Raw genomic sequence first — 14,518 nt, 5'->3', positions numbered from 1 at the left:
AGGGCAGGAGCTTACATTTGGGTCTCTAGAGTGATTTGTACAGATCTGTCCCCTTGAGCAGCAGTTCTCCAATCAAAGAGTCCATCCTAAGCACTTGGGAGGTCTTATCTTAAGCACAGTGTCTAGATTGTACCTCTAAAGATTTGGACTGGGTTTACTAGGGCAGGGAATCTGCACTTGAGCCACTCTTCAGAGTGCTGCACGTGGTCAACAGATCACACTGCCTTGGGGGAGAAAAACATGCTCCCTGGTCAAGGTCATGAACACTACTTGTTACTAATACAGTGCCAAGGACTCATGGCTGGAATGAAGAAAATCTAGCTAGAGAGGTTAAAAGGTGGCCAATATAGATGGGTCTTTTTTAAAGCTAAGAGCAAACTCACTTTTCCATCTATAGATCTTTATAATTTTATACTTTGACCTGTGGTATCACTTACAAGGCATTTAATTTTCTAATGTGCCACCCTGTATTTTCCTCGTCTGTCATCACTTTGTGTCCTGTTATTGTCTGTGAGCTCTGCTGGGATACAAGTCTCTATTCACTTCTGGACCCATTTCTTGCACAATTCCCAACAGGAATCACATACATAGAAGTCATGGAACTCTTTTTCTTTTTCCTAGATATGGTTTCATGATACGGCCCCGACTGGTCTCAAACTTGTGATCTTCACGCCTTCCAAGTGCTAGGATTATAGATGTGTGCTACCATGCTCGGCTTGAAATTTTTAGTTTCAATTCTACCCAATGTGTACAAGTGGAAGGTAATCCAAGCATATCCAGGTCCACTTCCTGCTCAGCAAACCTAAGCCTGAAATGACCCACTTGACTTCTAATGAACACAAAACAAACATCCTGAAGGGTGTTCCAATGGGTGAGCAAGAAAGCTGTAGACCAACCCATGGACTGTCCAGGCCTCCAGAAACACAAGGACACTTGGTTCTTGCTGAGCTCTTAAGCAAAGTCATCTGATTGAGCTCCATTAAGCAGAACACAGTCTCTAAGAAGGAAGAGATGGTAATCTCCATCATGGACAGGGCCTTTGGTCGAGGAACTCAAGGCCAGGAGGGATGCTAATAAATCAGGTATACTCAGAAGAGCCAACCAATCTTACATACTGAGAGACACCTGCTAAAACAGAAACAGAGTGAGCAGAAAGCCTGAGTAACTGCAAGAAGTTGCCACTGAAGGAATCACAGTAAGTGAAGAGGGCTGTGGTTGAAAGTTACTTACTGTCTAACTCACTTAATATTGCTTTCCTTGACAGCTAGCCTGGTCTGACCTACAAGATGGTAAAGAACATGAAAGGGTGGAGGTGATGCAGAAACACTGGGTTCACATGATAATTCTGCCTCTGATTAGCTATGTAACCACAAGTAGGACACCCTCCACACCCCCAATCTTCCCATTAAAGGATGGAGATGGCAGGAACTTTTGTCTCTCAGCATTGCCACTTGAATGAAGCTGATGATACATTCAAAGCACCTAGCCTGGAGTTAGCACAATGTAAAGTCTTGATAAGCATTAGCCAGTATCAGTTCTGATCCATAGGCTATGATGCAGAAGGGGGAAACATCTGTACCCACTTTCCAGGAGGCTCATGGTTACAGGTATGTGTGTGGAATCCAGAGCTGGTTCTGTGGATGAGAGGGAAGCCCAACCCTCAGGCTGACAACACTAAAACAGCTTAGACCAATTTATTTAAAAGCATTACTAATGCAAAGGGAATGGAAGATTTTCATATCCTGGCAAAAAGGAGCCCAAATCTCTTTGACACTTAACACATCAGGAAAGCAGTATCAAGATAGGTAAAGAAGAGGGAAAATTACCAAACAGTAAAGTACCAAGTGTTCCCTAAATATCTACTTTCCTACCTCCTGCAACTATTTTTTTAACACTTCCTGGATCACCTCAATTTTCCAAGTAGAACTGTATAAATGGTAAGTTTCGAGATGATATGTGATGTTCGCATGGGTGCCCTTTATACGGTACTTTCACATAATCTTATTCAAACTTGACAAGGGAGCATTTGATGTGAAAGCAGATATTTAACTACAGTTGCAATTCTCCAATCTAGTCGCACCCCAGAATCAATTGAGGATTTTCTTTTCTCTCTTTTTGAGACAGGGTCTCACCATGAACAGCAGGCTTAATTGGAACTCATTGTGTAGCACAGAGTAGCCTCAAACTCTCCATCCACCTTTCTCTACCTCCTGAGTGCTAAGATTATAGGTGCGCACCACCGTGCCCAGTTCTCAATGGGGGACTTTTAAAAATCCCACTCAGGCTATACCCTGGACCAACTACACTAGAATGTCTAGATGTGGGTTGTGCATGCAGATTCTGAACATTCCCCACCAGCACTGGCTGGGAACCCCCATCCTTTTCTATTGTTCTTCCAGCTCCAACAATATCCCCCTCCTGTTATAGAAAGGAAATCAAAGATCCCTGACCCTGTGCTAGAGTTACAGAGATGCAGGCACAAGAGCAAGAGATTTGTTCCTCAAAGGAATGCCCAGAAATAGAACCTAAGACTCTTGGTCCTGAAGCACACACCTCCTGGTTTGTATGCTCCTGCTGCAAGCCAGCTATGAGCTATCTAATAACCAGAATGGAGAAGATACAGCTGATCACACTCCTCGTAGGGGACTGTTGTCAAGACTCCGAGTGGGTATGGGTGGGAGAGCATTGGTCTCTTCACCACACTGCCCTCCCTGTAACCTCCTGGAGTGGAGGTGATGGGAGTTCTTGGGGGTGAGGGCCTCTGAGTCCTCCATGGGCAGCTTAGCAGGTGGAGGTCATGGACATGCAACTGCTATCCATCCTAACTAAAAAGAATGTGTTTTCAGGTTTCTGGCACCCCTCAGGTTGCCTGCTTTACTTCAACATGAACAAGAAAACCCCATAGGGCCAGGCATGGTGGTATATCAGGGGTTCAAAGCCAGCCTGGGCTACATGACCAAAAACAAACAAAAAGGAGAAAAGAAAGATTAACCTCATGATTTGGTTAGGGAAACCAGAACAACAATGCTCCAAACAATCACAGAAGTGTGATGGGGCCTCCTTGAGCCCTTCTAGCATAGGGAGGAGCACCATGTGACCCTTCCTGTATGCATTTTTGTCACAGAACCCACTCTTAGCTTATTGCCATGATTCCAAGAGTCAAGATATCAAGGTACAGGGTACAGACCAGTAGCCTCACCAGGGAACCTGTTGGAAATGAACATTTTCAAGCCCCACCCAGAACCAGACTCCACTTTCAAGAATTTCCAGTACCTTCTAAAGCCTTCTGGTGCCTCCTGAAGGTTGGCAATCACTGCTCTAGAATATAAGATTCATGAGGGCAATGACTTCTATAGACTTACCACCAATCACCAGTCTGGAATGTCTGCTGGCACAATATAGACATGCCGTCTAATGAATATTTGTTAAATGACTGAATGCATGAAGACGACACAGGGGAGGAAGTTCATGGGCTCAGAGGGCCTGGAATTCTAGCTGTATTTGCACAGTTCCATGACTATTGTCTCTCGCTAGCCTGTATAAATTCCATGAATTGGAGACTGTTGTGATTTCACAACTACTTTGCCAGCACTCTACCCGACTCACCATAGCAAGCTCTCAGTAACACCCTGTGGTGGGCACAAAGGTCTCCCTCCAGTTTCCAAGTCTAGATTCAGACTGCCATCAAGAGTTGTCACAGTCACCTTTATTTCTGCAGATGAATTAAAGAACTGAGAGAACACCAAGTCCCAGGTCATAACGCAACTATCTGTTTAACCATTGGCTAGTCTTCCTCAGCCAAGCATCCACACCACTCCAGCGGGACTTTGCTCTGATCCCCAGCACCACAGTCTCTGTATGGTAGGCACTCCATAAATACCTGCAGAGTGAATGGTCAGCACCTGGCTGGGCGGGATTGATAAACAAATACCACAGCCCTTCTGTACCTCCAGCATGCCAAACCCCAGGTTCTCAGGCAGCTCTCAAATAGAGCAAGGGGGAGACCAGGACATGCTAACAAAGCAGTTACAAAAGAATGCCAGGGACTACGGATCCTACCCGAGCCTTCTAACTCTGTCCTGATAACTGCAATTTATTACTCCTCTTCACACACACAGCCCTGGCACCAGCTCACCCACAAGTTGCTCTACTCCAGAAATTCCAAAGAAGGGCTTGCCTCTGATAAGAACCAGGAGAAAAAGTTTATTGATTTATTTATATAGTGAGCACTGCCAAGATGGTTGGCAAGCACTGACATCAGCGTGGATCAGGCAGGCTATGGTCATCAAGAGATTTTAGTTGGAAAAGAAGTAGTAGTTCCTCTACTGATGCAAAAGTGAGCATGTTAGCCTCACTAGAAACGGCTTGCCTCATAAAGCAATATTAGGCCTCACACTGTGACCCTTCCACAGTGGGGCAAGTGTGACCTATTCATAGGAATTGCCTTCTTATCCCTGTTTTACAGCTGAGGAGCAGGAATGGGTTCAAGGCCATTTGCTAGTGTCAAAAGCACCAGACCTGACTCTGTCTTCTGACAATCTCTATAAAGTGCAGAGAACAGTGAGGTGGGTCATACCATGGAGAGCTACAACCACGCAACTATTTTGCTCCATAGTGAAAAGGTAGATTCACCGTCAGCTATTTTTGCTTCTTTCTCTGTAGTTAACAGAGCCTCTTTCTTTCAGCTTCCCTTTCTTAGAACTCAAAGGAAGAGATTTCAGGGGTGGAATAAGTAAGGTTCTGAAATTCTAACCATAATTCAGATTGCTACACTGCCTCTTGTACCTGCATGGTCTGGGACTTGTCACTCGACATTTTTCCACCTCAGTTTCCCTATTTGCAAAATGCCAGGAACTTCAATGCACAATGGTGTCTGGCACTTGACAGATACTGGGCAATGATCATTAATGATAATTAATTTTATTAAACATCGCTATCACTCCATGCCAAATACTGCTCCTGCTGTTCCACACACTGGTAAGCAATTCCTGGACTACGTGGTGGACTTCTCACAGAGCATGAGAAAGTGACCACACAGGTAGGAAGGTCATCTCATCGACAGCCACCTTATGCCTGTATCTTGATATTTTATCCCTCCAAGGCACTTGCCAGTCAGGGGATCCCAGGGACACTGTAGTGATGGCTGACAGTGGCTGGGAGAAGCCAGGGTGTTAGGTGGATGGGGAGACTGCCACCAAACCAGGCTGGGACAACAGCAGGCAGCTGAACTGGGGAAAGTCAGCAGCTGCCTGGGGTTCCTGATGCCTGCAAGTGATGAATAGAGAAGCAAAGGAAAAACAGCCAACAAAGGTATCCCTAATCTTGATGCAGCTTTTTTTTTTCCTGGCTGACCATTGAGTGAGAACTTAAGCCTCAGTCCCTTTTCTTTGGCAGACATTTGAAACTGAAAGATCCCATTTCTTCCCAACTGGGAGATGTCATGAGTAGAAGCATCCAGGAGGTAAGGGGGGTAGAGGGGGATAGGGACACGTGACCCACACACTTGTCTCCTTTGTCCCCCCCCCCTTTCTCTCTACCCATCCACTCTTCCCAAACCAGCATGTTTATAGAACGTTCTCCCTGTCCAACCACAGTGAATGCCTACCCCGTTCTCTTTTGTCCCTACTACAGTACTTTGGTAAGAGGTTATTCAGCCTAGGAACCAGAGGCGAAAATGGTCACTACTGTACCCACTTTCTTAGTGTTCTCTCCCTCTGACTCATTCTGAAACAGCATCTTGAGGCAGCCAAGAAGCCCAATCCAGCTGAATTGGTAGCCAGACCCTGTGGCTCTTCTACCTAAAGATGTATGGGGTCGAGCTAGAGAGATGGCTCGCGGTTAAGAGCACTGGTTGCTCTTGCAGAAGACCTGGGTTCAATTCCCAGCACCCACATAGCAGGTAACAACTGTCCTGACTCCTGTTCTGGAGGATCTGATTCCCTCTTCTGACCCCAGCAGGCATTGCACAACATGGGTACACTTATATGCATGCAAGCAATACACTCATACACAAAATAAAAATATTTTTTTAAAAAAGATGTTTGGGGCCAACTGGCCATTTCTGATGGGAGGGGTACAGCATGGGCTTTTCATGTGCACTCAACACGGATCTGGTCCTGTCAAGGTGGAAGTGCTCCTCAGTAAAGAGTGTAGAGCTGCTGACAGAATGCTATAGAAGCCACTAGAAGCCACTTTTTTTTTTTTTTTTTTTTTAACGGGGCTTCTTTTCCCCCCGCTGCCCTTTTGACAGGGTCTCCTTACTCCCAGTCTGCCTCACTACATGAACCAGGCTGTGCCTCTGCCTCTGCCTCTGCCTCTGCCTCTGCCTCTGCCTCTGCCTCCTGAGGGCTAGGATAAAGGCCAGAAATCACTTCTTTAAGTGAAGTTGATCCCACTTATCTGGTCCCCTTGCTGAGCCAGGGATGAGCATCACCACAGCGCCATTTATCATCAGAGAGCTACTGATGGACAGCCCCACCTGCCATTGAGTTAGCACTCCCTGAAAATGTCACCAAATCCTGATCATGGCTTTCTCCCTGTAGTAACAGGCTGGCAACCTCCAGCTCTCACTTATTCAAGCCTGTCTCGCCTTTTGTGCACCTGTGTTTGGTGTGCCAGCCTTCTGGTAACTAAGGCAACTTGATTCTCTTTCCCTTCAAAAGGACAGTGTTTCTCTCACAGTTACCTGGGACCCCAGGGGATTAGAAAATCAGGTCAGTTTGGCTAAGGCCTCCTCTGGAAGGGGAGGGATGGGGACAGAGAGGAGCTGCCTCCTTCATTACTCATCCCCTGGCTGATGGGAGATTTGCCCAAGCCACTTGGAGAGAACCTTGACCTCCCTGAACAACTTAGCATCCTTCAGCATCTCTGCCTCCCTCTGTGGTCTCTCTTCCCCAGTGTTCCTGTACCCAGAAGGTAGAGTCGATGTTAAATAGTCTCCTAAGCTGCCAATGGGGAACACTGGCTTCTCCAATCAAAGCACCTTAGTAGCACCTTCCTCTAAGATCAATGCTAGGTTTGCCCATTCTGAGAGTAAGCAATCACTCAAGACTAATTTGTCCAAAGAGCTCACTGTGGCCCTGACATGGGTGGACAAGCTAATAAATAGATGTATCAACTGAGAAGTCTGCCTAGCTGGGTTCTAATTGTTACTTAACCTTTCTAAGTCTCAGTTTCCCCACCTGAAGATTGAAGAGTAATATTATTAACTTCATACCACTGCTGAAATGATTAAATGAGATCAGAATACAAATGCTAAGCCCATTGGGAAGCCCAGAGTAAAAGGTTCAATACATGGTAGCACTTACTATTGCTTTAGCATTTGTGGGCCTCCAAACCTCTTGTTTCTTCTTGTTTATCTATACCAGTGTTTTTTAAATTGTTTTATTTTTATGTGTATGTGTTATGCCTGTATGTATGTGAGTACACCACATGCATGCCTTGCCCACAGAGACCAGACCAGGATGTCAGATCCCTTGGAAATGGAGCTAGGATGGTTGTTAGCTGTCATGTGGGTGCTGGGTCCTCTGCGAGAGTCGCCCAGTGCTCTTAACCACTGAGTCATCTCTCTAGCCCCTCTCTCAGTGCTTTAGAACTTATTTCTTACAAATGATACAATATGTTCCCTTGCATACAAAATGTTTGTGGAATATGTAGATTTTATTTTTATTTTTTAGACAGGATCAAGACATTGCATAGCCCAGGCTAGCCTCAAATCCATCACTGTCTTGCCTCGGTCTCCTCTGTGCTGGGATTACAGAGATATGCTATCATGCCTGGCTAAAATGTATAGGTCTTAAACTCAAGCCTGGTTAACAGTAGAAAAGCTCTCTAAATAACTTTCCTATAGGTGACCGTCTTATAAGTGAATAGACAGTGGGCATTAGGAGTATAAGCAGGAAGCACAGAGGCTTTGAGTAAATTCTCATGCAGGCTTGTGACACTCCCACCTAAGCAAGCATGTCACGATGTAAATGTGTAGAGAGTGATTTCAGTCACATAGTAACCCCAAATCCATTTGAACCAACAAGAAAAATAATTATTCTTGTGTGATCATTGGTATTTTAACTGTTGCACACACAAATTCCTGTGGCGCAACACACAAATCACTCTGACATGAATGAAACCTGTCTGTCTAACACAGCCAAAATGAATTATGAAGAATAATTCACCAAATTACTGCTGATGAGAGCCTGGATTTGAGATTTAGGGAAAAGTTTACATAAGAGAAAGAAGAACGGTGGCTTTGACTCAACACCGATATTTATTTGCTACATGGCCTTGGGTAAGTCACTTGTCTGAATCTGAGTTTCATCAGTGAATTGAGAAGCTTAGATTACATCATCAGAAAGGCCCATTCCAACAGCAAAGCTGGGTGAGCACCCAGCCCCTAGCTGACTTAGGTAGTTCACAAGCACTTTTTAAAGATTTTTATTTTTTTATTTTATTTAAGTGGACATCCTTCAAGCTTGCCGACAGGGTGATGATTTCTAAGCAATGGCAAGTGTGGTTAGTCATGCATACGTCAAAGAGGCTCCTTGCCTCTTCTGCTTAGCAGGAAGACAAAGTTTATTTTTTATTCTTTCCTATTTTATTTTTACTTTTTTTTGAGACAGGATCTTCCTGTAGCCCTAGCTAGCCTGGAAGTCACTATGTAGACCAGGCTGGCCTTGAACTCACAGAGATCCGCCTGCCTCTGCCTCCTGAGTGCTGGGACTAAAGGAGTGTGCCACCACGCCTGGCTGCAAGATCAGCAAGTGACCCTAACCCCTGAGCCATCTCCCCTGCTCCAACTAATACTTTTTTTTTTTAATCTGAGACAGGGTCTCACTATGTAGCCCCAGCTGGACTGGAACTCTCCTGATACTCTCACTATGTAGACCAGGCTGACCTCTAATGTACAGAGATTCACCTACCTCTGCCTCTTGAGTGTTGGGATTAAAGGCATGTGCCACCATGCCCTTCACAGGTACTTTTGCTAATGAAAGCGGAAGAACTGGCATTCCTACTGCCTCCTTCATGCCAGGCTCCAAGCTCTTAAGCCTTCTTTGATGGCTTCTGTGCAACTCCTCGTAAAATTTTTTAATTTTTTAAAAAATTTAAGGGCCAAACCAAGGTGCAAAGAGAATATGTAACTTGCCAAGGACACTAGGGAGCAAGGGGCAGACCCAAGGTTCTAGGATCCAAAGGCTTAGCCTCTTTCCATTATCCACACTTGCCTTCTAGTTGACTAAGGCAACACCAGAATGGTCACAGGTAAGTGAAACCATGCCTGGCCCAGTTCCATTTCCCAAGGCCAAATTCCTGCCGCAGTAGAGCAGAGGTCTTGAGTCAGCAACTCAGGGGGCAGGAGGCTGAATGGTACAGTGGTTAGAAATGTGGGCTCTACCTCAGCCCACCAAAGGAAGGATAGGTAGATGGGAGAGAGGAGGGAGGGAGGAGAGAGGGAAGGAAGGAAGGAAAGAGGAAAGGAAATAGTGCATTCAGGCTCCATCTAGACCCAATCTGCCTAACATTCAGTTTTGCAAAAGTTCAGTGACTTGAACTGGGGTTGTAGCTCAGTGGTAGAGCACTTGCTTAGCATGCATGAGGCCCTGGGTTTAGTCCCCAGTGCTATTCAAGTTAAAAATAAAAGTTGTGTGGCCCTGAGCCTCAGGCCTCAGGTAATTCATGCCCCAGGGCTATTGGGGGGATTCAAAAGAAATAACATATAAAGTTCTCAGTCGACCTCCTGATGGGTGGGTAATTGCTCAACCATTATCTGTTCTCCACCTAAACAGAGGACATACAGAGGGTTACAAACAGTTCGCAAGTTCATCTAGGACAAGAGTTATGAGCCTGGAGTTCACTGGGCCCAGAAATTATGTACAAAATAAGATAAAACAAAAGAATTGCACTTTTGGAATTGCACTAGCACGTCCACAAATCTCACAGGAGCTTTAAGGTTAAGACCTTTAACTGCTATAGACTCAACTTCCTACAATAAAAGTTGTATCTGAAATGGTAGGTTAGCAAATTTGGCCATCTGATCATGACAGAAGTTCCTAAATCCTGAGCCTCATGGGTCTCTAGGACACATTACTAGAACCCAGAAAATGCTGAGTTCCCAGAGAGTTCCTGCAAGGTCTGAACACAAAAGCCAGAGAGCAGGAATCTCTCAGGAATCTTCAGGAATCTTCTCTGGTAGAGCCAGTCCCCATGATCCATTCTTCCTCAGAGAACAAATGGTGTATTTGTTTTATGCCTACCATGAAGCTAAATGCAAGCAGAAGGTTGGCCCTTCGCTGACAGCTTTCAGAAGCACCTAAGCTCAGCTGCAAATGATGCCCAGTTCTAAGGGCTTGTTCAGGTCTGATCTGCAGCACCTGATTCTCTGGGGACCTGTCCCTCTCCAGAATGGCTTTGACTTGGGCAGAGTCTGGGTGCTGTTGCAGCCTTTGGCCCAGTGGGCAGGGCCCAAGCTGCCCACTGGACCCTCTCCCGTTGTTGGGACAACGGTCCTCAGGAATTTCAGTCTCTCAGTCTTCCCTGGGTGAGAAGGGGAGAGAGTTGGCAAGGCTGGCTGCTTGGCTGCTCTTCCAACCCCCTGGTGAAAGGGGAAGCTGAAAACTGGATTCTCTACCCCCAGCAGCTCCATGGACAGCACACAAAACAGCTCAGCCCCAGAGGGAGGAATGTGCCAAGACATTCTTTAGGGTTGGTAACCAGAGACACTATTTTGTCCTGGGTGGCTGAGAAATCACTTTTCCAACTGAAGGACCATTTGACTGACTTCTTTTAAATTCAGGGGAATGGGCAGGCATGGCCTTGATTTGTGCTCAGACACGCACACTCTTAAGGAGTGGAATTTTCTTAAATGTGATTTTTTGTTTGTTGGTTTCACAGCTTCAATGGGTTGCACGATGTCACCATTCTGGGAGAATTTACCTCCCACCCCACCCCCCAAAAAAGTTCAGCTCTTTTCAGCTTCGTTAAAGTGCTTCCTTCTCATCCGCCTAGCTTGATCGTCCCTGTTGCCCCTTCTCCTTCATAAATACCGGGGGGGGGGGGGGCTGTAAGGAGAGGCAGGAAAGCTGAAATCAGAGCTTGGCACCCCTTGAAGAATGGCTAACCAAGCAATTCTCTCACCTCAAACCTCACAGAGGGCAAGCTACATACCTGTGGCCACACAAGCAGGATTCAAAGGCAGAACCCTAAAGAGGTGTATGGGAAAATGATTCCAAAGAGACACAACTCCACCTCAAATCCTTCAAAGATGGCCACAGGAGTGAGCCCCAGGGCTGACCCCAAACTCAAGGACTGTGTAGAAGCCCAGTGCAGGTGGGATGAGCAGGAGGCAGAAACAAAGTGAAGAATCAAGAGCTCCAACAAGTACCAATTATGCTTTGGGAGGCAGAGGCAGGCGGATCTCTGTGAGTTCAAGGCCAGCCTGGTCTACATAGTGAGTTCCAGGACAGCTGGGGCTACAGGGAGACCCTGCTTCAAAAAGAAAAAAAAAAAAAAAAAAAATTATCTTTATGTGTATGACTGTTTGCCTGCATGTATGCATGTGCACTATGTATGTTCTTGGTGCTCTCAGAGGCCAAAAGAGGATATCATATCCCCTAGAACTGGAGTTATAGTTATGAGCCATGATGTGGGTACAGGGATTGAACCAGGGTCTTCTGCAAGAGCAGCAGGGCTCTTAACTGTTGAGCCATCACTTCAGCCCCACCAGTCATGTTTCTGACTGCTTACCAGTATTTTTAGGCCTATCTGCATAAACACAGATGTTGTGCTGGGCATGGTGGTACATGCCTTTAATCCCAGCACTTGTGAGGCAGAGGTAGGCAGACCTCTGTGAGTTCAAGGCCAGCCTGGTCTGGGTTCTGGGCCAGCTGGGGCTACAGGGATACCCTGTCTCAATAAGACAGAAAAAGGAAAAAACAGAGGTTGTTTGGGCCTGGCCTGCTGCAGGAGGTAAGACACAGTAGTATCTGGTTAAAGTAAAATGACATTAAGGTTTTGTTTTTTAATATCTGTATTGATTCTTGATTCTTTGAGAATTTCATGTAACGGCTTTGATCATATTCAGGACCCCTCCCCTAAAGTTGTTTTAGGGCTCCTTTCTATTTATGGCAATAGATATTAACAGTTTCCCATTTGTGAAAGCGCTACAAAAGTTTTCAAGTGAGTTGTACAGCTGAGTATTAAGCAATGGTTCTGGTGGATAAACCAACACTCTACAACTTGGAAGATTATATTCTGGCCAACTCAGCTATTCATGGAAGTTACAGACTTGCCCTCTTCCAAGGTTCAAGAATTCTTGGTGTTTTCTAGAAGCCGCCTGTGCTGTATCTCTCAGATGCATGATGATCACTCACTGCTAGTAGGGCAGTCCTCACCTTCCCACATGACAGCCAACTGCTCACAGCACACCAGTTTCAGCTGCAGGGATTTACACCTCAGGACACGTAAGCTTGAACTTGTGTGTTCTAAGAAGGTAAGGGGAACGGGGCTGCCAAGTCCACCAGCACAGTAACAGACCTCTTTGGGCAACTGAGCTGAGAGGCATAGGGAAGAACTGTGTGAGAGATAAGTTGAGAGGCTGCAGAGTCAGAGCAGGATGCAAACTTGCTATATGCAAATGGAAAGGTCAAAATATTTGAGCAAATTACATCCCTCAGTTTCTAATTTTTCTTACATTTAAAAATGGGAGTTGGGGGCCAGTGGGATGGCTCAAGGGGTAAAGGCACTTGTCGCCAAGCATGACAACCAGAGTTTGATCCCCAGAGCCTACACAGTAGAAGGAGCAAACCAACTCTCACAAGTAGTCCTCTGACTGCCTCATGTGTACTATGATTACACACATGCTTACACACACACACACACACACATTTTCTTTTTTCAAGGGGATTGACCTTGGATCTCCTATGCTCCTTCTAACTTTTTAGTTCGCACTATTACTCCTTGCCTTCCAAGCAAACCATTAATCAGGCACGAAAAGAAACTGAGGTCTGAGATAAAAGCAGACTAACACTCTAGTGATGAAATTTTCTCTTCCAAGTCATATGGAGTCCAGTGTTGAGCATAGAGCAGGCATCCAAGAAATTTTAAATGAATGAATGTACTTATGAGAAACTAAACTCACATTTTCTGTGTGTCCGTGTGCGCCCCCCCCCACCCCGTCTTTAATCCACATCTTGCTACACACCAAATCCTGGACTTCTGACATCTCATCTGAGTCCCACAAGATAAAGGTTCTAAAAAAAATCCACCTAGTTTGCTTTGCTGGCACCTGAGCCCCAAGGTCACAGACCAGGTGAAAATTCCACATTCCTGAGATACTCTGACCACAAACCTTGTCAGCAAAAGACAACAGGCAGCCTCCCTCCTCCCAAGACATACATGGACCAGGTGTGTGTGAAAGTAGTTTAAAACTAGGAGAGAATCTGGAACCCTAAGACTACCTGTCTCAGCAAAATCTCCAGCTACAACCAGCTTGTTGCCCACCAAGGTCAGGATTTGCTGAGGAGCCTCTGGCCCCAGAGAGAAAAGGAGGAGAGGAGGCAATGGGCAGGGCTTGATGAGAGGCCTCTCACCTCCATCCACATCCTAACAGCTTCCAACTTGCTGTGAGATTCCTGGAGAACCAGTCTCCCTCTTCTGCCCTCCCCCGCTCCCTCTTTCCCCCTCCCACCCGCGGCCTCCCCAGACTTGTTCCAAAGCTCCTCTAGGCAGCCACCGAGGCACCTGTCAAAAAGCTGCCTTCCCTTCGCCGAGCGTTACGTCCTTCCCCAGCAATCCCTGGGGCTCCTTACACCCCTCCCCGGCCAAACCAGCCCCTCACCCAGCCAGGAGAGCCTGCCTGGAGGACCCGCTTCACCTGGCTAGGTCTTCACCCTCACCGCAGTCAGACCTCTCCGCCTAAAGGGGTCGGGGGCGGGGCTAGAGCTTAAGGTCAAAACTCTGGACAGGTGCCACCCGGGCTAAGTCCTCTACCTGGGGCTGGCTGCAGGGCAGCCTGGGTCAGCCCGCTTGGCGTCTGCTCTGAACAGCACCTCTTGGGGCTGGAGTGGCGCCCAGCAATGGGGGTGAAGGTGTTAGTGGTGGTGGGGGGAGACAAACTAAGACCAGGCGAGGGGCATGCAGAGCTCCCCGCCACCCGCCGCCCAGCAAGGGCAGGTGCGGCCCAGGCGGGGTTCCGGGTGCGGGTCCGGGCTCCCCGGGGTCCTACCTATCCCGCGGGTCGATCCAGCTGGTGGTGCGGTTCGTGTGGTCTATGTAGTAGACCTTGCCGTCGAAGTCGCGCGCCTCCTCCCAGCCCTCTGGCAGGGGCAACTCCGGCCGGGGCATCTTCCCGAGGGCCCGCGCTCCCCCATGCAGCTCGCGGCCGCCGCGGGGCTCAGCGGCTCGGGCTGGCCGCTCCGGGTCCAGGCGGCCGCCGAGGCAGCATGATCAAGGGGGTGGCGCCCGCGGATCGGGGGCCCTAACGGGGGCCGGCCGGGGTGGAGCCGCGGTCCATGCGGCCCTGCGGCCC

At 47.2% G+C, this 14,518-nt stretch overlaps 1 protein-coding gene across 3 annotated transcripts in view; it reads right to left on the bottom strand.

The window, feature by feature from the left end:
* Positions 1-14,436, bottom strand: part of Wwc1 (WW and C2 domain containing 1) — a 173,330-nt gene extending 158,894 nt beyond the window's left edge. For 2 of the 3 annotated variants that reach the window (XM_008830152.3, XM_029562088.1), the window contains exon 1: positions 14,216-14,435. In XM_008830152.3, coding sequence (XP_008828374.1) covers positions 14,216-14,334 — 119 coding nt within the window. In that variant the 5' untranslated portion in view covers positions 14,335-14,435. Of the gene's footprint in view, positions 1-14,215 lie in introns of all 3 variants that reach the window. The other variant, XM_029562089.1, reaches the window with a different exon arrangement.
* Positions 14,437-14,518: the final 82 nt, after the last annotated feature.

This window comes from Nannospalax galili, unplaced genomic scaffold (assembly GCF_000622305.1).
Source record: "Nannospalax galili isolate Female #2095 unplaced genomic scaffold, S.galili_v1.0 scaffold1154, whole genome shotgun sequence".
NCBI lineage: Eukaryota > Metazoa > Chordata > Mammalia > Rodentia > Spalacidae > Nannospalax > Nannospalax galili.
Note: the sequence above shows the minus strand (reverse complement) of the source record. Positions and strands in the feature narration are given on the sequence as shown.